Source organism: Leptodactylus fuscus, chromosome 6, assembly GCF_031893055.1.
Source record: "Leptodactylus fuscus isolate aLepFus1 chromosome 6, aLepFus1.hap2, whole genome shotgun sequence".
Lineage (NCBI taxonomy): Eukaryota > Metazoa > Chordata > Amphibia > Anura > Leptodactylidae > Leptodactylus > Leptodactylus fuscus.
In genome coordinates, this window is record NC_134270.1 from 147,180,061 (window position 1) to 147,206,974 (window position 26,914).

General features: G+C 43.2%; 1 protein-coding gene across 1 annotated transcript in view; it reads left to right on the plus strand.

Annotated features, from left to right (window-relative positions):
• Positions 1-26,540, plus strand: part of PPP1R16B (protein phosphatase 1 regulatory subunit 16B) — a 42,961-nt gene extending 16,421 nt beyond the window's left edge. The window contains exons 3-11 of the mRNA XM_075277560.1: positions 11,352-11,422; positions 12,421-12,566; positions 15,198-15,301; positions 15,386-15,510; positions 16,791-16,916; positions 18,026-18,101; positions 19,415-19,544; positions 23,430-23,580; positions 25,622-26,540. Coding sequence (XP_075133661.1) covers positions 11,352-11,422; positions 12,421-12,566; positions 15,198-15,301; positions 15,386-15,510; positions 16,791-16,916; positions 18,026-18,101; positions 19,415-19,544; positions 23,430-23,580; positions 25,622-26,098 — 1,406 coding nt within the window. The 3' untranslated portion in view covers positions 26,099-26,540. The remainder of the gene's footprint in view (positions 1-11,351; positions 11,423-12,420; positions 12,567-15,197; positions 15,302-15,385; positions 15,511-16,790; positions 16,917-18,025; positions 18,102-19,414; positions 19,545-23,429; positions 23,581-25,621) is intronic.
• The last annotated feature ends 374 nt before the right edge of the window (positions 26,541-26,914 follow it).

A 26,914-nucleotide genomic window follows, 5' to 3' on the forward strand; every position in this document is an offset into this window, starting at 1 on the left:
ACTGCAGCGTTTTACAGTCTCTACAAAGCGAATCCCATCCTCACAGAAAAATATACGCAGCAGAAATGCTGCGATTTCCAAAATTGCCTCGTTTTTGGAAATCGCAGCATGTCAATTATACCTACGGAAACATCGACAATTTCCTTATAGGTATAATTGAAGCAGAAAGTCCGCAGAGGAAAAATCTGCAGACTTTCTGTGATAAACGCTGTGAGAGAAAAAATGTGAAGTGTTTCCGCCGGGATTTTTCCTGCAGCATTTTTTCGCCACGTGGAGCCTTAGCCTTAAGGCTAAAGCCAAAGTTGCGGAAACGCAACTTTTTTTGTTGCAAATTATGCTGCGCTTTTTTGATCCAAAGTCAGGAGTAGATTGAGCAGGAGGTAGAAGTATAAGAACTTCCTCTATATTTTCCATTCCTTTTGTAGACATTCTTGGCTTTGGCTCAAAAAACCACAACAAAATCTGTTTTTCCGCTACGTGTGGGCCTCAGCATTAAAGAGGTTTTCCTGAACCTTAGGATAGGTCGTCAATTAAAGATTGGCAGGGATCCATCATGGGATGAAGGCAATGGACACTAAGAGACAGATGCAGATAGAGACCCTCCATCTGGTGTACCCCTGGATTTGCTTTCCGCATGTGAACGCTTCCGCGTGGCTAGCCATGACAGGATGCCGGTGCAGTGCATCGGCATCCAGTCGCAGCATTCCACTCCGGATTAGGCCTGAAAAATGGGAGGGAGCCTTGCACCACAAAATAAGCAGCAGAATCTGTGGCAAGATGGAGCAGCTCGCTTCTTTATTCCGCTACTAGCTGGCGGAAAAAAGAAACAAGCGGCTCCCATTGAATGGGGGAGCCATTTTTGGAGCCGGATTTTGAGGCGGATTCCGCCTCAAAATCTGATCCAAAAAAATTCTGTGAACATACCATAACACTGGCTCTGATCACTTGACCTGAGAGTTCATCAAAAGCATCCCGTGACCAGGTAAGTGAATAAATACTCCCCTGACAACCCCTTTAATGTCTATTGCTGTCAATCTATGAGCCTTGCATGTTGTCCTGTGTTGTATCTGATAACTGAGCGTTAGCTGAATCTTTAACCTTTGATTTGCAAAATATTCATTTCTGTAATTTGCTTTTCTTTATTGAGATTTCTGAGATTCTTGGGATCTTTTATTTACTCTACCCCATGTCTTTGTGTTTGTATATAGCCTATTTTCAAGGTTTATGGGCACTTCCTCAGTCCTGCAGAGAAGGCAATGCCACTGCAGATGCCTCTGCATTTTTTTAAGGTTGTGACCAGTTTCTTAGCAGTGCAGGTTGGAGCCATCCTGTGCTTCTGTGCTTCATTCATCATCCAAGGCCCTCAAACATATTAGAGCAAAGGTGGCCAAATCCGCTGACGTTGATAGGACTGACTGACTATCTTATGTGTCAGAAGGATATGCCATACTGAATATCAGCACCTGATTCTTTTGTTATCAGGATAGAGTGTCAATGGTGTTCTTGCACTCTCCCCAGCTAAACCAAGCATGCATGTGTATGGAGGGTGTTGGGAGCAATAATTGTTGGCCAAATGACCAACAACTGTCACCTAATAGCTATTGCAGGAGTATGACCAGTTTTAGTCTTCACACACATCTGCATCGGTAATCCATTATGGGGAGTCCGCATGGGGACCCCCCCGAATGGACTACCAAATGCATTGGCAAGCGGTGTGCAGTAAAAACACATGAACCACATACACTATAATGGGGTCCGTGTGCTTTCTGCACAGTCTTCGCATGAGTCTCTGCATACTTTTCTGTCTGCAAGTTCCGTGCGGAGACCATGTGGATAGCACACGGACCCCATTATAGTCTATAATACACTGCTTGCCAATGCGTTCAGTAGTCCATTCAGGGGGCTCCCCATGTGGACTCCCCTGAACGGATTACCGATGCAGATATGAACGAGGTCTTAGGCCGGGGCGTAAACGCCACGATTTGCCCGCAGTGGAGACGCTGCAGGAAAAATCATGACGTTTTTCAATGCAATCAAGGGGAATGGGATTCATGCGGAAAAAACCTCTGCGGCTTTGCAAATCTCAGCATGTCAATTATATCTACGGAAACACCGGCGGCTTTCCCATAGATATAATTGTAACAGAAAGTCCGCGGAGGAAAACTCTGCGAACTTTCTGTTGAAAGTGTTGCGGAAAGAACCACAATGCAATCACGCAGCGGATCTTTCTGCAGCGCTTTAGCGCTGCGATTACGACCCGTGGGGCCTTAGCCTAAATCTGAAATTCCTGGCTTTTACATCTTCAATGAGTTCAACATAATCCATGCAACTTTTCCATACCTTTCTCTGTTCAACAAAGAATTGTGAGCTATATTGGGTGAGGCCCAAGACTTATGAAACAACAATTCATAAATGGATAGTACAGGGGAATATAAGAACCCTTATAGTATATATTATTAAAGAAATTTGTTTCCTTCTCCATTTTTCAGACCTCTTTCTGATCTCTGTATCTAGCACACACACAGAAGTCTATGGAGAGTCTGTGGAGAAGAGGAGGCTATTAAATGATTTAATGGGTCATTCTGTACAGTGGTCTATAGAGTCTTACCATTCTAAAGCTATATTCACATGGCATGTGATGTCACATCATAGCATTCAATTTGATTCAAGTGAATGGAGCTATTCACATAACTGTTATTTTGACAGTGCGTTGTAACGGACCGTCAAAATAAAGGTCATGTCCTCTTTTTGTCTGAATGTAATGTGTCTTTTCCAGCAGCCTCCTCTCCATCCCCCTTCCCCTCTCCATAGGCTTCTATGTGAGAAGACACTCTGCCTGATAACTGGAAACAGATTTCTTTAATAAGAAAGCCCAACGTCATGAAAACGCTGCATTTCACATTACCAGCAAAGTGGATGCAGTTATGGTTTATCCCATCTACACGTTGCAGAAAAAAATTTGCAGCAGAAATGCTGCGATTTCAAAAACACTTGTGCTTATGTATATCGCAGCATGTCAATTATATCTACGGAAACGCTGGCGGCTTCCCTGTATATATAATGGTAACAGAAAGTCTGCGGAGGAAAACTCTGTGAACTTTCTGTTCAAAGCGCTGCGGGAAGAACCGCGTGGTTTTCCCCGCAGTGCTTTATAGCTGCGAATCGTCCCGTGGGGCCTTAGCTAAAGGGGTCTTCCAAGCTCAGCAAGTTATCCTCTATCTGTAGTACAACACTCGCCAGTGCTTCCAGTGAAATGAGAGTAAGTATGACGTGATCACCACTAGTAGGGATCTGAGCTTTTGGATCCCCTGAGATCTGTATGTTATCGCCAAAACGATTGGGAAAACTCCTTTAACTCTTAGGAATATTTGGGGTTGGGACCAAACTTGACAACTCTTTAGAAATGCCTGAGATGCCTCCCCAAGAAGGGGTGACCATATGGTGTCCCTAAAGAGTGGGTTAGTCTCGTGGGCCTGGTAGACCGTTCCTGTGTCTGCGGGGCTTCCAGTCATATTATACTGTATAGGAAAGCATCGTCCTAAATCCGGTTCACATTTTGCAGTCTTTATGTGGATTTTCTTAGCCCCCGGCGTCCATTAAGCCGCTGATCTCAGATGGTTCCCAGGCTGTATTTTTGGGCTTCCTTTTTCCGTGTAATCTCGGTGACACAGATGTCTCTTCTGTATCTCGGAGCCCCTCCATTATTATTAATGGCTTGTGACTTGTACAATGTCGTGTATACCTGACAGGATGTGGTCACTCTGTATCCTGTTATGGTAGAGAATGAGGTAAAACCTTCTCAGACGTGCTCTCATGTTATACAGAAGTGTATAGATTCTTTATCTAAGGGGTTAATGGGTTCCTGCCCTCCCCTTACTGAGACCCAGGTGGTGTTTTACTTGCAGTTTATTAAAATTCTGTCTTTTACGTAAATCTCTAATTTGTACCGAGTGGGTTTTATGTGAGCAGTCCATCTGAACAAGCAGGGCTGCAGTATAAAGCATGGGGGGCAGAGCTGAAACCTGGGCTACTGATGAGATAGGGAGCGTGTTTTAGGCTGAGGCCCCATGTTTCAGCAACACAGCTTTTTTTGTTGCTGATTTTGCTGTATTTTTTTGAGCCAAAGTCAGTAGTGGATTTAGCAGAAGGGAGAAATATAAGAACCTCCTATGTATTTCCCATATCTTTTGTAAGTATTCTTGGCTTTGGCTCAAAAAAACAAAAAAATCTGCATTTTCGCAACGTAGGACCTCAGCCTAAGATTATCGTTATAGCTAGCAATTCCGGATTAGGTCATCAATTGCCGACCCATGGTGGTCTGATGTATGGGGCCGATGAACATCGGCTGTATAAAGTGGCAACAACACTCCCTGGCCGCCACTTCACATTCATCAGTCACATGGCCTGATCGCGGCTCAGTCCCATTCAAGTGAATATCCAGTACAGATGCTCTTCAGATGTATGGCGCTGTACTTGGTAAGTAATGAAGAGGCTGCAGCACTCATGTGAATGCTGCAACCTCTTCAAACAGCTGATCAGCCAAGGGCTTAGGTGATGGACCTCCGCAGATCTTTAATTGATGAACTATCCTAAGGATCCGTAAAACCTCTTTAAGGCCGGGGCCCCACGTGGCGTAAAAGGGTGAGGAGTGTAGCTAGGGATTGGGTTTTTCTATTATAATGCGGGGAAAAGGGTCCTTCATTTCCAAAATTAGATCAAGATGGGTATGTTAGTGTGGGCCATGCATAGATTTGAGCAGAGTTGCTCTTGGATACTTATCTGTATGGTCAGCACCTCCGGTCATCCCTACTGACCTTGCAAATGGTGGATCACTGGTGATAAAGGCTCGTGAAGGTCTAGACATCAGCTAGAGGAGATTTTTCAGGTTTTGGCTGGATGTGGACCTTAATAGATTGTTTATGTGGCTGTGAAGGCTCATGCTATTACCGGATATATCATTAGCGCACCTAAGTGCAAAGTAAATGGGAGTTGTAGTGGATGTGCATCAATCTAAAGCCAATTAAAGGAACAGTCTAGGAAAAATAATCCACTGTGCTATACATAGTGCAAAGCTGAATGGGTTTCACATGACTCAAAGTCAGCAGGACCCACAGGTAGATAGGCTAGAGTCACCTGAGCCATTCGCTGCTTTCCCCTTATGAATCGCTTCCTCAGTTGCCGAGATATCGCCGTTTTTGTCAATAGGCCAATGAACTATTGGGAGCAACAAGGACATTGCTACTTACTTCTCAGTGACAATGGAGGCAGCCATTTACATGGGGAAATTGGTATCCAACTACTGATAGTACTTTGTTGGGCGGCTTCTACAATTTGCATAGGAATAAAATACAGATTTTCATGAATATGGAGCTGCAATGCAGAATAAGGAAGACATCTTTGGAAAATATAGAAGACATCCTACAAGATACTGTCATTAGTTTTATACAGATTTTCCTGCTGATAGATGTCCCTTAGGCTAAGGCCCACGGGACAATCTGCAGAGGAAAACTTTGTGAACTTTCTGTTCAAAACCGCAGTTCTTCCCGCAGCGCTTTGAACAGAAAGTTCTCAGAGTTTTCCTCCGCGGACTTTCTGTTACCATTATATGAACGGGGAAGCTGACGGCATTTCTGTAGATATAATTGACATGCTGCGATATCCGAATCAAATTCCACTTTGCATTTACTGTAAAACATTGCGATTTTTCCTGCAAATTGCAGCGTTTCCAGCCCGTGGGGCCCCGACTTAAATCCACTTTAGGCTTAAGCCCCATATCACGAAAATGCAGCTTTTTTTGTTGCAGATTTTGTTGCGGTTTTTAGAGCCAAGGCCAGGAGTGGATTGAGCAGAAGGGGGAAGTATATCCCTATATATCCCCCATTCCTTTCGTAGCCATTCTTGGCTTTGTCTAAAAAAAAACGCAAAAAAATCTGCAACAAAAAAAGCTGCGTGAGGTCTCAGCCTAAAGAGCATAATCCTTGTGTGGACTGATAGCATTGCACATCCACGGCGCAAATCCGTTGTAAATATGTGTTGGATTTGCAATTGCTAAATCTGTGCTATGTGAACCTACCCTTAGAATAAATTTGTTTTTTTTTAGGGGGGATCATTCAGGGGAGGGTTTTATCTCAAGGTTCTGCATGTTCTCCCATCTATCTATCGCCTGCTTTTATAAGAAGACATAAATGGAGGACATCAGAGGACTGAGGGACCTTCACAGATTTTCATCAGATCAAACAACGTTTGATCTTTCAGTAAATCTGTGAGAAATCAGTCAATTAACGCCGCAAACCAACGTCTCGTGTCGCCCAAAGGTTTTCATACCTGTTTTCTGATAAAATGGATATGCGCAGGACACATGAAGGCTACAGATGCTTTGTGTAGAGAGTCTTCTAATGATACAAAGCTCACGTGTGTAGACAGTATGGAATATTCTCCGCAGCACTTTACAAATTTACAGGGTTCAAGATTAGACAAAGTAGATATTACATAGAAATATATTAATCGTCAATACAAGGAATAATAGAGGTCCTGCTCACAAGAGCTTACAATCTATGAGGAAGGAGTGAAGTCCTTGATGGTTTACTCATCCATTCAGTTATAACATAAGCAATACATGTCAATCTGTATGAACTCAAAGTTGTAGAAATTGGGCATTAGTCTGATTGTCCAGGGTAGTGAATTCCAGAAAACATGTGCAACTCAAGAGAAGTCTTACAAGTGGAAGTGGAGACTTCAGATTATTGAGGATAATACACAGTCCAGTCCTATTAATGTGACCAGCGCCTACTTTTGACGTCAACATTAAATAACCAATTGCAGAAGGCACGTGTCATCAGCCATCTGGGTGCACTCATCATTGTGGAAGGCACGATGGATCAACACAAGTATGCATCTATCCTTGCAGACCATGTTCACCCCTACATGCGAAATGTTTTTCCTTAGGATGATGGCATCTACCAGCAGGACAATGCGACGTGTCATAAAGCTTGCAGTGTACGTGTGTGGTTCAAGGAGCACCAGGATGAGTTTACCGTACTCCCCTGGCCCCAGACTTGAACCCAATTGAGAATCTGTGGGACCACCTCGATCGGGTTGTTCGCGCTATGGATGCTCAACCACGTAACTTAGCGCAGCTGGCCACGGCACTGGAGTCGGCATGGCTCAACATCCCAGTGACATCATCACAACATCCCCTCTCTTCCTCACGTCTCGCAGCGGTCCGCTCTGCCAAAGGTGGTTATTCTGGATTTTGACAGCTGGTCACATTAATTTGACTGGACTGTATAGTACTGGGTTATCGGCAGAACAGAGAGGATGGGTAGGGTTGTAGAGATGGTAGAGGAGATGTAGAAAGGTGCAGCATAGGGGATATATTAAAGGGGTTTCTAGTATTGATGACCTGTCTTTAGGATAGGCCATCAATAATAGGTCAGGGCTAGAGCTTGACACAAAGGCTCTCTGTCTGGTGTTTGTAGTATTCCTGTATCATGCACTGCCAAAGTACATAGGTCCTGCAAGTAAAACACATGGGCAGATTTTTGAAAACCAGAGTGGGATTGGCCCACCAGAGTACCAGAGGATCCAACATTTGGCTCCTAAGGTCCTGCAGAAGACAACCTTAAGACAGGTCATTAATATTAGATTTGTAGGGGTCTGACACCCGGGACCCCTGCAGATTACCTCAACCAAGACAGCACAGCTCTCGGTAATGTCTACGTACCGCTGCTCATTCGCCGTACGAACTGTAGCGAGTCTAGGTATGACATCACTATCCCATAGACTTCATTAGTAGTGAAGCATTGAGCTTGCCATTAAAACAGCCACAGTATAGACGTATCCAAGCTTGAGGTCTGACATCTTGTCAACTATTGCACCTTACGTCTACCCCATGTTTTTCCATATATAACAGATTCCAGAGCCAGAAGGTTCAGGTTAATAGTAATGACCTAGTTGAAAAGCCTTTAATAATTGTTGACACAGCTATTACTTCACTCCTAAGTGTGCTCGAGGGGAAAGGTTACGATTCCCTTTCATTGCTTGCGAGGTGAAAGGGTTAATTGAAACTTGGTTGCGTATTAACCTTTTTTGTTCAGGAAGGCTCACTCTTCACTTTGGCGCGTACTAAAATAGCATAATAGCAAAAGTAAGAAACTGTAAAGCTGTTTTGGTCCAACTGGACCATGGGATTGATGGGCCACATACCATCGTATGTTACTCTGGACAGGTCTACGGAGTACGGCTATCCTTCTAGATCTGGGAGTCACTAGCTGTCCCTGCAATGTCTAAGGAAGACATGGTCCTGGTGCTCAATGTTGGCCATGTTGGCCTGATCCTAGATGTGTTGTAATATGTATATTAGGGTTGCTCATCAAGGGTTCCTTGGAATCCGGGATTGCTTGAAGACAGCAAGGGGTTTTATCACTTTTTCATGACGGCCTTTGCCAGCTTGTTTTTTTTTTTTCTCATAGTGGGTTCTGGTGGCCAGGTAAGTGATGTATAGGCACCTGACATTATATAAAAGTGGGACTATTAGGTCAGGTCACCTCTGTCCATGGTCCAGGTCTGATGTTCATATGCCCATTCCAGACATGCTAAGACTTCTATCCATAGCAGCCATGGTTGAGACTTGAAATGTGGCCAACACATGGACCATATTTCTTGGTCCAATCGTGGTCATGTGAAAGAGTCCCTATATTCTATATATTTTCGCAGTGCCATTGTTAATGCTAGTCACTTCACCTGTCGGTATGTGTTTCCGCATACATATTTTTTATGACAAAACTAAGACTGGATCATGTATGGAGATAAAGGATAGAGGACAAAAAGTGCTTCTTCTTTTTTCTAAACCCCATCCTAATATTGGTTTCAAAAACCTCATACAAAAACATGAATGCAGATACCTACATGTTAGGACATTCTCATTTAGTGGTCAAAAACTGCACCGCCATATGGTTCCCCAGGTGGGGTTTTCCAGGCTTTACAATTGATGACAGGGGTCCAGCGCCTAGGCCCCGGCCGATCAGCTGTTTGATGAGGTTGCAGCATTCGGGTGAGTACTACAGTCTCTTCAGTAGTCACCAACTACAGCCCTTTCTCTTGAATGGGACTGAACTGCGATCAGACCATGTGACCAATGAATGTGATGTCACGTGGCCTATGAAGCAGAAGCTGCTTGAGACAGCTGATCCAAGGGGTCCTAGGTGCTGGACCCCCAAGGATATTCAATACATTATATATCCTAAGGATAGTTCATCAGTAGGTCTTGGAAACTCCCTTTAAGCATAATTTTCCAGATAAGCAGCAGTTTAACTGGAAAGCTAAGTGTGTGCTCACATGGAGGAATTTGCCGTGGATTTGGGGGTGGATTTCCTCCCCAAATCCGGAACAGATTTCTCCCGGTATCTGCCTCCCATTGTTTTCAAGTTCTATCCTGCTCGTTCTCATTGAATAGAATAGATCAGAATCCCCCATAGAGGTAAATTCATAATGCAATACACCCGACGTCACGCTGAGCATCATCTAACTGCACTACGCTGCAAAATCGGCCCCATTGGATGCATCCCATGTGCATGGGATCTAGGCTGATCTGTGCACCTATAAGACATGCCTTGGCTCCCAGACTGTGATACCCATTGTGACCTTTGTAGAACCACAATTGCTCAGCGAGTATCTGTCCGCTCCACAATCAATCACGCAGTTACATTGCATACGGTATTAAATAAAGAAGGGATCGATGAATGGGTAACTGGTGACCTAGAATTAATTGATAGCTCTGAAATAGAAATGGACGTATATAAATACATGGTCTCTGGAGAGCATGAAGAGGCCGTCAGCAAAGACTGGCGGAGGACATTAATATTACGCTGACATCTACCTTGTATGGCAAATATAATGAATCGATTGATTTAGGCAATTCATTAAAGGGGCGTTCCTGTTATTTTTCTTAACCCCTAGGGAGGCTTAAAATAACAAATATTATATACTCACCTGCCTGTTAAGCTTTGAGAGTCTCCGTTCAGGTCTCTGGCAGGGGAGGATATAATGTTTAGAACATGTCACTTTCATAAGAGTGTGAATACGCCATCAGCGAGACCGGAGACTCCCCAACCAAATGGACAGATGAGTATATAGGGGCAAACTTATGGTGAAGGCATAGAACTCTGTGCCACAGAATGTTGTGATGGGCGATACATTGGACAAGTCCGAGAGGGATCTTTCATGCGAGAAATAACCTTGCTATAAGCTATGGGTACTAGATTTCTTGAGAAGGAACGTTGATCCGGGGATTTATTCTGATTACCGTATTTGGAGTCGGGAAGGAATTTTCACCCCTTCATGGTGGTTTTTCCTTCCCTTTTGAAGGACTGTAGGAGTATAGGTGAGTTGTGCTTGTGTAACAGGTGAGCAGAGGACATAGAATAGACGGGGTCATTATATATAGGGATATAGAATGGGGGGTCATTATATACACGGATATAGAATAAGCGGGTCATTATATAGAGATATGGGGGTCATTATATACACAGATATAGAATAAGGCCGGGTTCACACGGAGTTACGTGCCGCGAGATTTGGCACGTAGACGCCGCGTGACCCTTTGCGTGCCGTACACGCTCCCATTCATTTCAATGGGAGCGGGGAGCGTATGCGCCGCGCTAGTTTGCGGCCGTGAATAAATGCACGGCCGCAAACTAGCGCGGCGCATACGCTCCCCGCTCCCATTGAAATGAATGGGAGCGTGTACGGCACGCAAAGGGTCACGCGGCGTCTACGTGCCAAATCTCGCGGCACGTAACTCCGTGTGAACCCGGCCTAATAGGGTCATTATATAGAGATATAGGGGTCATTATATACATATATAGAATAGAAAGCTCACTATATATAGGAATACAAAGGGAGGTCATTCTATAAACAGATACAGGATAGAAAGGTCATTATATACATACATATAGAATAGGAGGGTTATTATATATAGGGATATAGAGGGAACTCATATACATGTATGTAGAATGGGAAGGTCACTATATATAGGGATATAGAGGGGGACATTATATACACAAATATAAAGTAGGACGTTTATTATATATAAGCATGTAATACGTTATTATATACCTGGATATTGAATAGGTGGACTATAATATAAAACAATATGGGGATTATTACATTCCTGGTCCAACATTTTTATTATAATTCACGCCAGTTTTTGGGGTGAGTTATACAGGAATTCAGGACAGAAGCAGGAACTATGGGTGCCAGCTGTATTATTATAGACCCATCTTCTTATCCTATGTACTTCTACAGAAACTCTTCTGCTTACATATGTATATCTATTGTCTTCTGTATTGCAGTCCTTTCCTTGCTGCAGAGCAATGTGGATCCCAACCTGAGCAATGAAGATGGCCTAACAGCTCTACATCAGGTATGAGGACATGTACATGATGTAAGGCAGCCATACTGGTATCCACCCTGGGAATGAACCTAACCTCTACCTGAATTACGCTCTGGTATTTGGCCTTCCAGCAGTGATGGGGTTAAACCAAGCCTGTGCCAGTCTTCGCAGTGGGAAAGCAGTTGAGCCTTCAGCACATTCCTTGCTCCCTACGTGAATTTGACTATAAGGAGGGCATTGTGTGCCGCCCACTGTTTGTCTGTCTGATCTTGTATACTCTCAATGCTTCTGCATTGTCAATGAGCGACTCGAGAAGACTGGGAAATAATGGGGCTTGTTTTTATGATGGTCCAAGATGGCGAGTTTCCGTGATCTTCAAGAAGAGGTCGCTGACCAAATTTGGCCTTGTTCTGAAGATAATGTTCAATGGGGCGATGTCCTCCGATGTTTGCTTTGGAGAGCAATGAATTCCCAATTTCATATTTGTGATTCTTAGTTATGACTTGTTGACCACTTTCTGTCAGGAATGATAGCCGCCTCTTATACTGCCATAGAATGAATGGAACGGCCATACACAAGCGTAGCCATATGACCATTTAGTCGGAGGACACGTCCAGTCTTTTTATCTGACAGAACAAAGGTCAGGGTACCTAAGACACTAATGTAAATATAGGGGCCACCGTGGTCGTTCCTTACACTGCGCCCAAAAGCAAAGAGGGCCAAAGATCTCCATTCTGCCAACCCCACGTCATAATCATCTTAGTAGGAATACCTAATTTAATATATTTATTGGTATAGTTTTATAAGTTTCTATAGTTTTAGAATTTCGAGTGCAATTTTTCTTAAAAATCAGAATCTGGATGACCGATGCACATTGAAGAAGACACCATATTTTTGATCGCACAGTTGTGTCACCCTCTTATACAGTATCTTGCCAGTCGCTGTGATGTTGTCCTGTCCTGTTATACTGCTCAGATCATTGCTACGGGCCTTGTCTCATAGTCTGTCCTGTCTCTCTGTCCCCTCAGTGCTGCATTGATAACTATGAAGATCTTCTCAAGTTGCTTTTATCGCATGGTGCTAATGTTAATGTCACAGACAATGAGCTCTGGACCCCTCTCCACGCAGCGGCGACTTGCGGTCACACCAACCTGGTGCGAATCCTCATTCAGCAGTGAGTACACTAAGAATATTCTCTATTACGGCATTGTTCTGCATCCAATATTATACATGTATGTATCTGAGCAGGTCCTAGTACTAGGAGACACTTTACTAGGTCCAGGGAAACAGCACCACTCTTATGCATAGGTTGTATCTGGTTTTGCAGCTCAGCCACGTGCACAATTTTAATCTTAGTACAGAAAATAACTTTAAAGGCTATAAAGACTTTCACAACCAATTATTTTTATTGTTCGTTAAAATTTTGCTGCAGTTTCACTTTACAGCTACTATGCAGGTTTATGTATCTCAATGGTAACAGACCACAAACACTGTGCAGTCTCATTTTACAGATAGACTCCCTTTTATTTGTCCCTACCTCATCCTAATATACATTTAGTATATCTGGAGGAAATAGGGGACATGTAAGGGGAATATTAGTCGGCTCAGTGAAGTCAATGGAGAGGCGGACATCATAGTATAGCTCAGGGTTATGATCCAAAAAAGAGCAGCACCCATATGGATGTCGAAACCTCTTTATTCTGGGAATCCAAGGATGTTATCTCATGACGTATCTCTGTATATGGCGGTAACAGATGTATTTTCCATATATAAGGGATCTGCAGAGACTGAGTGAGCCGCAGTAATAGTATACAGGTAACATACGGCATAGACCATGAGCGCTCCAACTTCAGTATTGTTTTGTACAGCTCTACATTAGGGAATATGCCTTTGTTGTCTTAAATATGGCATTTACTTAATCTTATTACAATCCCCTTTAAGCTTCACATGGGAAATATCCCATACAGTATATTTAGTCTCATTAGTCATTCTGCCACCTAGTGGTTACAAGAGGTATTCATCTTTATCCTGAGTATGTAATTCAAAGTGGCGGGGAGCATTACCGCCCTATTGGCATCAACAATTACATACGTATTATGTTTCCATGGTTATTAATCTTCTATAACGTCTGCAAGTAGCTTTCGGCTTTCTAGCAGTAATGTTGATTCTTAAAAATAATCCTGTATGTTTCTGTATTTCTATATATCAATGAAAATATGTTAAAAATGCATATATGTGTGCATGTGGGCATATATTATAGAATATGGGAACATATATTTGGACTAGTCTTCACAGACAGGGGGTCCGACCACTGGGACACCCACCAATCATGAGAATGAGGGTCCTGCTCCCCCATATCAATGGAGTGGTAGGCTGAGTATGGGCATTGTGTATGGGAGTGTTGGAGATAGCGAAATACAGTGCTTGGTTATGTAAGGTAGCGGCATAGAGAATGAATGGTGCAGCAGTGCATTGTTCATGTGATCAGTGGGGGTCCCAGCAGTGAGGCCCCTATGATTAGCCGCAGGGGCGTAACTAGGAAAGACAAGGCCCCATAGCAAGCTTTTGCTTGGATCCCTTCTCCTTACACAATATAACACTCCCTCTACTGATCCCCATCACATGCTATATTGCCCCTTTATTGGTCCCCATACAATATATTACCTCTTTTATTGTTCGCCATACAGTACAATGTCGCAATTACATGCGTCGATACTGTATACTGTCCCCAGTTACAGGCCCCTATACTGTAAGGCCCCCTGTTACAAGCCTCCATACAGTAAGGGCCCCTGTTACAGCCCTCCACACTATATGGTGCCCCCCATAGATGCCCCCACAAAGGTACGTTAGGCTGCTACCTACTGGACTACTCTGTCAGGTAATGGACTCTTTTCACTTTCCTATCCCTGCTCCTGTCCATGGCCACATCCACTTAGACCTACAGGGGACTCCATATTGCTCCATATTGACCACCGACGTGCCACCAGTCATAAATGTCATGTCATAAAGCCAGGCAGATCAGATCAGTTGTGGAGTTTGGTCTACTTACCACTGTTAACCATAGGTGGGGTTCAAAGTTCCACAGGGGAGGCCTACATGGAGCCAGGACCACGGGCAAGACATGAGCATCCCGGCGCAGAAGGCGTGATGTAGCGGCGTCATTGTGCATCCTGCGCTGGGATATAGACATCTTGTCTGTGTTCCGGGCACCTTGTTTGACTCAGTTCTACAAGATGGAGAGTGGTAGGTCAGAAAGCCTATGGCTTCCTGATCTACACAGGGTTTAGGACCAGGTTAGGCCTCTCTTCTCCCCGATCATGCAACTGGACCAGCAAAACTGGGGAGAACAGACTTTATTCCACCCCTGGCTATAACCCTGTCTCAATAGGGCAGGTGCTGCCCTCTAAGTTTTATGAATCTTCAATTCCCAACAAAATAGTGTCATCTAGATATAGGGGTTTGGTGCAACTTTCCAATAAGACCCTCACATGAGGTAAGTATTCAATATACATCAGTTATGATCAGCCCCTAACGCACGTATTTCCATAGGTTGCATTGCTCATGCATGGAAACCAATAGATTTACTGTAGGCCGCATTCACACCACTTAGTGTTCCATTTGAAGAAACTTATGATGTTCCATTACAATAATTGTAGAGCAGGTCCTATCCTGGACAACCCCTTTAATACAAGATACTCAATACTGCAATGTATTCCTAAACTTTATATGTAGAGTAATTCTATATGTGACTGGTGTTCAGGTGGACATTTACCTTATATCTGAGCGCTTCCTTTATCATCACCAGTGGTGCAGATCTCCTTGCAGTAAATGCCGATGGTAACATGGTCTACGACCTGTGTGAAGAAGAAGCTACTCTGAACGTCATAGAAAACTGCATGACCTACAAAGGTGAGAGCCAGGTGTTAGTCACTTGGGACCGGGGGTTAATAATTGGTCCGCGTTCCTAATATTCCAGTGTCCTCCTCTCTCTAGGCATCACACAAGAAATGGTTAATGAGGCTCGGCAGGCCCCAGAGCGGCACATGCTAAATGATGTCAACGCGCTGGTAGCAGCCGGACAGGACCTGAACAGAACAGACAGCCAAGGGGCCACTCTGGTGAGATACATAACCTGGTCGTGTTACCTAACCCAATAATAGTTCTGTTTTTATGTACTTTAGGAAATAGGAACATGAATCACCCATGACACGCCTCTAGGGGTGTAGACATTGTACACAACAAGTAACTCAAATCTACTTTTATTAGAAATAGAGAGATTCATTTTGCAAATTTTTGTAAGGTTCGCTTCCCAATTTCCAAAGTCCTGTTATTATATTCAGGGGTGTCTTCAGACCCCAGAGTATAATCAGCAGAGACCGCAGGGGAGATGCCGAAACCCCCCCCCCCTCAGTGATACTTACTTTTCCATACCACCCTAGGGCTCTGATGCAGCCCCAGTCCTCTCTCACACCATCCTCCAACCTCTTTCTGCCTCCTGGCTGACGTTGGTGGCACATTGGTGCCAGGTGACTACTAAGGTCTTGGTGGTCATACTGAGAATGTCTACGTTACGGTGCTCACATCTAAGCATCATGATGTCATTGTGACCCCCATGATCCCCCCATCCATGATCCCCCGGTGCCAGTGATGTCAACCAGGAGGCTTAAAGGTGGCGTGAGGGAGGACGAGAGAGAGTTGGTGTATGGTGGTGTGAGAGAGGTAAGTATCAATTTTTTTCCCCCATCTTCTCTAGGCCTCCACTTATTGTACGTTGGGGTTGTGATGAGTCTTCCAATTCAATTCTAGTTCTCTCTTTAGCTTTGTAGAACGTGTCCGTATTGTCTGATACAAAAGGTGTAAAGTCAAATTCCAAACCAGAGACCATCAGACATGCACAGAGCTTCTGGAACGTTCTATACAATGAGAAGGGGACTGGGAAAGGCTATAAATATTCACTATATATGCAAGCTAACCCATGTGACATCTGCTTGGTTTCCTATCATCTTAGATTTACCTGTATATTTTGAAGTGTAAGCTAGCATGACATTGGCTTCCCCCACGCTTGAGTGAGTTGTCGCTTATGTTCTTGTTTATTATCTTTTCCTTGCTTTATTGAAGTTGCTTGCTTTTATTAAAATCACCCAAATCAGTGGCGTGTGGCGTTCTTCATCTTCATTATTCTTAGAAGCCACGGTCTGATGAGATCTGAGTATAACTAGTATTTGTTGGTGGTGAACCCCAAAAATCTCAGGTTTGACAGAATTTGAGATTTTGGGGGAAAATTTGTGTGATCCTATTGGTGTCTTCATAGGTGTTTTGTGGAATTTAAATATAGACAGTAAGACATCTGGGCCATCTTGGAATTACAAACTTTACATTTGGTTCTCTGTTGCTACAGCTCCATGTCGCAGCCTCAAGGGGTTTTGCAGAAGTGGCAGAGACACTGCTTGAAAACGGGGCTTCTGTGGATGTGAAAGATCCTGACATGTGGGAACCTCTTCATGCTGCAGCTTTTTGGGGACAGGTAAGGACTGTATAGACTATGGCATATAGAGAATATAGTCTGCCTTGAATATAGAGAAGTTTCTTGAAATCCACCAATCCCCTTCACAGTATGCTAAATCCATGCTGTGGGGTTAAAGACTGGTGAGGTGCATCACATTGTTGGACCAGATCTACTCCAACATACAAAAGTGGCATTTACAGATCTCCAAAAAAAAGCCATGGAATTGGACCAATTTCTTGATGAAAAAAAGCTAGTTCTGCTCCAAATTACCTTCATCTGTATTGCATTGATATTGCAGTACTGGTTGTAGTTCATCAAAAAAGTTTATTCAGCCCTAATGTGGTGAGGGGGAACTGGTTCCTAGGCCTGGTGGCAGCTGTTATCACTGTGACCTCTATAGTTATATTAGTGTCTTTGAGACATTCATCTACAAGAGCAGAGGAACTCTGATCTCTGTTCTGCCAGATGTGGTGGATAAATACTTAGATGGCTACACATGTTTAAGGCCTTTCCATTCCCTAGTGTGTAGAGGGTGAACTTTTGGCACCTTGGATTCTGGGCCCAGTCCTATAGTTTTGCCAGTGATTGTGTCTTAAGGGTCAAGAACAAGGAGAGACAATCCTCTTCTCCCTGGCATCATCTTTCAGTTGTTTCAAGTGCCGAGAAACATGGCAAAACCTTCACTTTACTTACCTCTACTTGAAGAGCTATTACTATCTTTTCAGTGGTTGTGCCTATTGTCTATTCATAAACTTGACCTTGGCCTGTGCCTCAGTTTCTGACCTTGGCCCACGGCTGTCTTCCTTATTTAACCCTGACCTTGGCTTTTGTTTAGACTCTTCTTGAATTGGCAATCATAGCATTTCCATTTGACGTTGGCTCTTCAAATCATCATCATCATCATCATCATCATCATCACCTATCTTCCTTTGAGGGGGTACATTGTGAAGACAAGGGGGGGCTTGTCAGTTTCGAGAACTCAACACACAACACAGATGTATAGGCAGATGATGGCGAAATTGTTTTTAAATACAGCCATTCCCATAATGAAATGCTAAATTTATGGAAATGTGAAGCTACTCAACTTTTTCTTCAAGTGATCTTATTCCTTTTTAATTTCTCTGTAGATCTATGTGGCTGAGATTTTAGTGTCACATGGCGGCAGTCTCAGCAGTAAGACTTCCTTGGATGAAACTCCTCTTGGTGAGTTCTTCTTGGCATCCATTCATGTAATCCATTCTGAACACCCCAAGTTTGTATCTATCCGATCCCGATCCCAATTCCGATCCTAATGCAAGTCAATGGGATTTTTTAATGATCGAAAATCGGATTTTAAAAACGATCCTATTCACTACACAGCATGGAGTCCAAAAATTGAAGGCTTCAATTTTTGGACTCCACGCTGTGTAGTGATTAAAAAATCCGCCAGCTACTTAGTCCGGTTACCTGCACAGAACCGCTGCCGCCTCCCAGAGCTCCGGGACGTTGATCTCTGTCCTCTCCTCTCTCAGAGCACCGGGGAGCGGCAGCGGATCTGTGCAGGTACCTAGGGTTGAACGATCGGGATCGGAATTCCGTTCACAATCTTTTTTACGCGGTATCGGAACCCGATCATGATCGTGAAATTTACTCGATCACCAATCTGGATCCAATCTATTCCAATCTCTCAACCCTATGTATCAATCATTTTGATGATTATTATACATTGAATTTTCATGTGTTGAAGGCTCCATAAAATAATGGACTCCCTAACAAAATCCAAATCAATAAAAATGGCTGTCAAAGACTGGATATTGATGGTCTATCCTTAGGAAAGGCCATCAGTATCTGACACCTGGCCTTCCAATGGAGCAGCTATTCAGAGCGCAGTGCATGGCCTCTCGCCCTGTCCACCTCAATACCTTCTGGCCCCTGGAGACAGCTGGATGAGCCGATTAGTGCAGAGTTTTGGTGTCAGACCCCCACTGATCAGATACTGATGTTGTGGGTCGGTCATTCGTATAAAAAGTTGGGGGTGAAAAACCCCTTTAAGTACATGTTGTGCAATAATGGCTACTATGATCATTGGCTTCTCACCACCATGCCATCACCTATTTAGAGTTGATATATGATGCTGTAGATACTGGGGCAAATTTATTAAGACTGGCGTCTTGTACGATAGTCTTAATAAATAACCCGACTGGTGCAGGAACTGTGAGATTTATAAAGAGGCTGTGTCCTTTTCATAAATCTTTCGGAAGTCCTGGTGCCAAAATGGAAATCTATGCCAGGTAGGAACTGGCATAGGTTTCCATTCTAACTCATGCCAGCAAACAAATAGATTAGTTGGGCCGTGCTCCACAGTTGGCCCCATTCCTTGTCCTGCCCACATTCAGCAATTTTTGTGGCCGCAGTTTTCAGACAACCCTGCTGCTACTTCCTTGTCAGAGGACCTCCGGTCATATTGTGCGTTCCTTATATTGTTTCTTCACCTATATTTTTTCTTCACTTACAAGTCTCTACATTTTTGTTCCCAGATCTGTGTGAGGATGAAGAACTCCGCTCCTTGCTCCTAGAGCTGAAGCACAAACATGACCTTATAATGAAATCTCAGCAGAAAAACAAGTCTTCTCTGAGCCGCAGGAGCTCCAGCACAGGGAGTCATGGGTCAGTAAGAACGGGCCTAACACCTTATAAAACCTCCAATAATCCACCATCCTTAATACTTCTATTTAACATTCTTAGATAGCATACCATCATGGCGTCAACATTGCCCCACATCACCGTTGAGGACCAATTAGAGGCCTCAGCGACTCATTTAGGAGTCTAGAAGAGGCCTGGAGAAGACACCAGGGATCACAGCGACAGAACCCAAGGGAGTTGAGTAAGACTGGTTGGTATGTTTACTCACTTCTCTTGGGCCTCCACTTATACCCCATTACATAATAGGGGTTTGTGCGTGGCTCCAAAAATTTCGGGTTTGGCTGAACCCAAAATTTTAGGAAAATTTTCAAACGAAGGGTCTGTAGTATATCAGGGCAGGCGGTATTACAGAGCTGGGTCTGTGATATAGGAGGGCAGGCGGTATAGCAGAGTTGGCTGGGTATGTGGTATAGGAGGGTAGACAGTATAGCAGAGTTGGGTTTGTGGTATAGGAGGGCAGACAGTATAGCAGAGTTGGGTTTGTGGTATAGGAGTTATATATCCCTTTCCAATTCTTTGATGTCAGCTCACCTTCTTGTCCAGAAATCCAACACTGGATGTATATGTTTTTGTGTGTAGCTGAAAAACTTCGCTTAGAGGCTTGAGTTGGATGCACGGAGGTTTTATTGCCTTTCAGCCCAAGGTATAATTCAACTTGTAGAAGTAAACATCCAGCACGCATCTCCTTCGTTTAGATAAAACTTAGCCTTTATTCATCCATATTCAAAATAAGATAACATCCATATTTAAATGTAAAAAACGCTCAGTGTGGCCAGCATGGAGGGAAAACAAGCAGCGTCCGGCTGACGCGTTTCGGAGCCTCTAAATCAGCTCCTTACTCATAGCCTGAGTAAGCGTTGAGCGCACGGTATGTCGGCGTGTAGCAGAGTGGGCCAGTGTTATAGCAGAGTAGTCTAACAGTTTAGCACACTGGACCAGCAAACATAGTAAATGAGGGATGCAAACGGTATATCTCTGGTGGGTGATGTCACTGGTGAGCCCCGGGTGGTACAACAACCTTATACTTAGTGCAGATAGGGAAGTAGCTGGCATGGAAGGAGGAGCTCAGTGACAGATTGGGGACGAGTGAGTCACAATAGCTAAATGATTATAGCTCTGAACAACTTGTACCCTGTCAAGACCAAACCTAAAAATCGTGTCCTAGATTCTGCAGCATTGAATAATATGAAGACTAGTAAGAAGAATATAGATCAGGGGTATACGAGCCATGCAAATTTCTCCTGGCCTGGTTGACCATTTAACGTGTATCTGGCGTCCATGTTGGGCAAAAGACTTGGGAATGTAGAATTTTACATACTCCATCCTTCTAAAAGGCGATACGACGAGGTGGAGAACAGAGGAGCGTCTGGGCAGGGGTCACAAGTGGATGACCAGCTTACAAGCTTGTGCTGAATTACTTCTGTATACCAACCTGTGCAACATAAAACTCATTTTCTTCAGCACAATGCTACGAGCAGATTCTGGACACATGCGTCATTCATGAGTGGTTATATAATCACAAAGGAAGCAATTTATCATAGGTGAAGGTCAGTCCGACTCTCTATAGCTCTATTCAGTCTTAGTATTCTCAATCTAACAATCGCATAATTGGCTAAAAAAGGTGAAAAACAAGTAAGAGCAACGTCCTGTTATGATAGGATACAGCTGGTTAGCCAAGCTAGTCAACAGCGTATATACAAGAGACTGTAAAGGTGTATAAAGTAACAGCCATGTAAATGCTATAGTAGCTACTGTCAAAGCAAGAATATCTGTGCAAAGAAGAGATACTACACATAGTACAAACCCTAAAAAAAGTAATGCAGATATTATGTGTCTTATAGGATCGTGTCGAGTTTTTAGCCTATGGGCAAGACATGATGAACCTTAATTAAACCTGACTAACAGAAAAAAGTAATTTTTTTTAGACAATTTTGAGAAATTTGAGGTCATATGTGGACTCCCCTATTAGTAATGGATGGATGTAATTTAGTGGTGAAATAACTACCCTGGGTGCGTGACTAGTAAGATGTAGTGCCATTCCCCCATGGCTACTTAAAGGGATTCTACCACTAAAGCAACACTTTTTCTAATTACCACGTTGGAATAGCCTTAAGGCTATTCATTTCTTACCTTTAGATGTGGTCTCCGTGGCGCTGTTCCTTAGAAATACCAATTTTAATCGGTATGCAAATGAGTTCTCCGCAGCAATGAGGGTGGGCCCCAGTCGCCATCATCAGGTGCAACCCCGCCTCTTCTGTCTTCTTCTGTTGGTCCAACTTCCGACGCCTGCGCAGTACGCTCCTGTATTGAATTACAAGAGCATGAGTGGCCTCCCAAAATTGGCCAGCGGCGGCGCTGGATTGAGCTCTCGGGCAGCAGTGGGAACGCCGTTTGAGCACTGGAGCCCGCCCCCATTGCTGCGGAGAACTCATTTGCATACCAGTTAAAACCAATATTTCTAAGGAACGGCGCCGCAGAGACCACGTCTAAAGGTAGGAGACGAATAGCCTTTCTTAAGGTAATTACAAAAAATGTTGCTTTAGTGGTAGAATCTCTTTAAAGAGGTTTTCCCATTTCACTGTTTCAGCAGTTTGCTTAGCTGTCTCTTCTTCTCACTTCCTGTATTTCCCCCCCCCCCCAGCTTGCTGAACGGGACACTATGAAGTAACACAATTCTTATGCAGATCAGATAATATGCAGATGCTTGTAGAGAGTGACTCAGTGTTATCTGTGTTTTTACATAAAAAGATAACAGATTCAGCTTTATCAGCAAACGGCAATTAGCTGAACTGATTGTCCTGCCCAGAGCAGTGAGTGAAATGTCACTTGTCCTATTACACAGGTCTGTGGTTATGGAAACACTGCGTAAACAATGGGAGCAATAAGTTCACACAGCAGGCAAACAAAGCAGCATTTCTAAATCAATATATTTATGATGGGAATACCCCTTTAAAACATAACTGAGTTTTCAAATTTATCGCTGTACTTGTATCAATTGGTATAAATGTTGTAATATGCTTTATTAACGAATTTTGGCTCCTTTTGTGAAATCCTGAATTTCTTTATTCTTTCCCTTACTTCTCTACTGAGATATGTACCCCACTTCTTACTGTTCATAAAATTTGTTAACTCATTCCCAACATCTGTTGTAACATCTGTTGTAACATTACAGACATATAAAAATATTTTTCCCGTACAGTGAACGTAGTAGTGAGAAAAAAAAAATCGAAAGAGCCAAACCATTGTTTCATCTCTCATAGAAATTTAATTGAGAAGTAATCAAAGTAATAGATATTCCCCAAAATGGTATAACTAAAAAGTACATCTGGTCCCACAAAAAAAAGAAGCCTTATGCATCCTTGTACACAGAAATAAAAAAAGTCAGAATATGGCGACAAAAAATATATAAGTTTGGTATCTCCAGAATCATACCGACCCATAGAATACAGGTGACATGTCATATTGACTGCAAGAAAATCATAAAGTTAAACAAACACAGTTTCCATTTTTCTCCAATTCCACCTCATTCTGAATTTTTTCCAGCTTCCCAGTATATCATATGAGATATTAATGTACATTAAGCATTATATGGAACTGTGGACAAAAAAAAATAAAAAAAGTTATGGGGTTTGGAAGGCAAAGAGTCAAAAACAAAAATCAAAAAATACCTGCAGCTGCTACCGTACAGTTTCTATCTATCTATCTATCTATCTATCTATCTATCTATCTATCTCCTATCTATCTATCTATCTATCTATCTATCTATCTATCTATCTATCCATCCATCCATCACAACCCATTAAAATACACATCTCATTGTAGCTTTCTGACAGACCTTTTATCTTTCAGAAAGGTGGTACGACGTGCCAGCTTGTCGGAGAGGACAAATATGTACAGGCGGGAGTATGAGAAGGAGGCTGTGGTGTGGCAGTGTCTTGTTTCTGTAGGAGATCCCGAGGGGACTCAAGACGAGGATGATGGCAGTCCTGACATGCAAAGGGTAAATACTTGGCATATATGAATGGATGAATGGAAAATTTAGGTCTAAAACTACATGGCTTCTCTTCACTGCCAGTGAGGAGGAAAAGACAACATAACTGTGTACTATAGTAGCAATTTAATCCAAAAACAGATAGATAATAGCTACAGATATATCCATCCTTATCTTTCCTCTTGGCTGGACATGTCCAGATAAATGTGGGCAAGTGACTAGCTATTCAAGACAAAATGATTCTGAAATATTATTACACAAACTCATGTGTATCGCCACCTAGTGGTTGTGTTGTGGGTTGTGGCTGTTATAAATGAACATAACAAAGTAGATCCAGGGATACTGGACTGCAAATCCAGCTTATGATGCAGCTAAAAGTTCCCTGACACAGAAAAATACAAACCCAAGTACGATAAGGAAAGCTGCTTACTGTCTATGACTAACATCCTGTCATCCAATAATGCAAGCAGCTAGTCAGAAGTAGACAGACACAGTCACTGAGAGCTGTGGGAAGCTGAAGACTCCTCTTTGATTAGTGTACAGACTGGGAGCAGGAGGAACAAAGCTGTGTATAAACATACAAAGACTTTGAAACAAATATGACCTGCCACTTCCACTTCCTGTGTTCCCGTCTTGAGCTTGTTGGTTTCTAAAGATGGACTTGCCCTAGTAACAGGAAGTAAACAGCAAATTATGAAGGAGAGAAGGTACTTTAGACAGGATTTTGAGGCAGAAAACTGATCCAATTTTTTAAATGAGGTGTATTGTTATTCCTTTTAGGCATCTATGAAAAGATTGACAAGTGGGCGTTACAATGCCCCTTGTCAAAGGGGTGTGTCCCATTGTCTAATAGTGCCATTATTGATTGGACAATATCACTCTGAGTAGGGACACACCCCCAACTGTCAATTTATTCTTAAATTTCTAGAAGGAATAACAGTGGTATAATAAAAGGTGATCCAGAATTGTTATTTTGTGAAGGACGCAAGTACTATATCTAATAAAATAAGACATTTCTGCAGAGCTGATGGGTCATATTACACCTCAGAGCCAAAAACTCTCACAAAACAGGCAAAACCTGTTTAACTGAAAAATTTTAGCAATATGTAGAGCAATATGTCATCCAATAAATTCACAATCTTTACAAGAAAAGTTGTAGTGTAAAATATACCACCTGATCTAGAATGTATTGCACGCTGCTATGTAATATGCAAGAGCGTAGCTAAAGGGGGGCCTGAACCATTAATGAGACTGGGGGTGTCTCAGACTACCTCAAACTAGGCACTTCAGCTGAGTTGACTAAAAAGTGGTATGTGTACCCCAGAGCGGGCCATTATATGGTGTACGGGTGCAATTAGGGGACATAATACTTTGTGCGAGGGCACTGCGGGGGCTATTATACTGTGTGTCTTCGCATTGAGCGGGCTGTTATATGGTGTGCAGGGGGCACTGAGGAGTTCATTATACTGTTTGTGGGGCAGTGAAAGGGTCTTTATACTGTGTGTGGGGGCAATTTGTGGACATATTTTGTTCGAGGGCACTGAGAGGGCTATTATACTGTGTGTGAGCCAATGAAAGGGCTATTATACTGTGTGTGGGGGCAATTAGGAGACATAATACTTTGTGCGAGGGCACTGAGGGGGCCATTATACTGTGTGTGGGCATAGATCGGGCCATTATATGGTGTGCGGGGGAAATTAGGGGACATAATACTTTTTACGAAAGCACTGAGGGGGCCATTATACTGTGTGTGGGGGCAATTAGGGGACATAATACTTTGTGCGAGGGCACTGAGGGGGCCATTATACTGTGTTTGTGGGCCATTATTCTCTACATTTTATTAATGTGCTGCATGCTTTGCTTTTTTTCCGTTCAAATCTGACATAACTGCAGGTGAAGTCTCCCAATGGAGCCTTGTCTTGATACCATTTATAACTTATCACTACTTTGAGGTTCTAGATTGGAACTTTTGGGTATCTCTAAAGCAATATGGACCTATGTTAATGACATCAAAAAATTCAATAATATCCTTTCTATATCTTCTTTACAGAGAGATTCTGTGGATCTTAACACAGTTCTGTCATCTCCCGAGAACTTTCCAGAAACCCCATATCGGAATGGGTACTGTTCTCCATTACCTCCTTTCTATTGTTCCCAAACTATTACCGATTCGCCGGTACCCACTCCACTAACCAACGGTAACAGCAACCACTCTTTGTCCTCGTATTCACAAAGCCCTATATGGAGTGGGATCCTGGACCAGGCACCTCTTACCCTTTCAGAGCTAAAAAGACAGAGGATGGCAAGCAAGCAGGGGCGATACCTAGCCAGGAGTACTAGTGAGTTACTTGGATCTGGAAGTATAGATTACTCTAGCGACCCAGGAACCCCACCGTGGTGCTCCAACGGGACCCCTGTATACTACACACCCACCAGTGGAGACCCTCCAATTTTACGGCTAAAGTCTCCAGTTGAAGACGAAGGACAGGAGGCGGGCAGGATGCTGCGTTGTTGTCGGTTGTCATAACTGCAGGTATACAATATTTGCAGAGTATTGTATCTGTGTTATACGCAGAGCATGGGTTTTGTGTATACAGTCAGAGCTGTGTAGATATAATGTATATGTAAAAAATACTGAACTGTACATACATTGAGTTACATGTGTGTTCACAGAATTATGTAGAGCTATGTATACAGAACCTTATAAAAATGGACTGGGGTCATTCCTACCTGTATAGCGAGCAGGTAGCCTGCAGACAGACATGAGTTTTTTTGGGTTTTTTTTTAAGCCCCTTTTTCTTAGAGAGGGAGAACCTGTCAGCAAGTTTTGGGACACTAGACCACCAACGTGTCTGCCTGTGCCCTTTCCCATTGACAGCATGATGGATACTTTCTTCCGTCATGTCTTTTACATTGGGGTGAATACAGACGGAAACCCAACAAAGGGGTCTATCTATATCTGTTGTTTAATGTCCGTTGCTCTTATCTTGTGATAGATAAGAGCAACGGACATTGAATACTGGTGTGTACCCACCCAAAGTAATACCAATCCCCCAGTGCTCCAGTGTTGCATATTCCCAGGTCCTCTTCTAGTCACCCAGTCTCCAATTTTTTACATCCGTCACAGACATGTGACCATTTCAGTCAGTCACTGTTGGATCATCATTGCTGGAGACCAGGATACAGAAATGGACCCGAAAAACATGGCGCAGGAGTGGCAGGGTATAGGTAAGTCAAGTAATACTTGGTGGTTATTTGAGACCAATTGTTATACTGATTTCGGGGATAGGTGTGACAACCAATATGGCCACCAGTATAAAGTGTGAGGGGCTGAGTGTTGTGA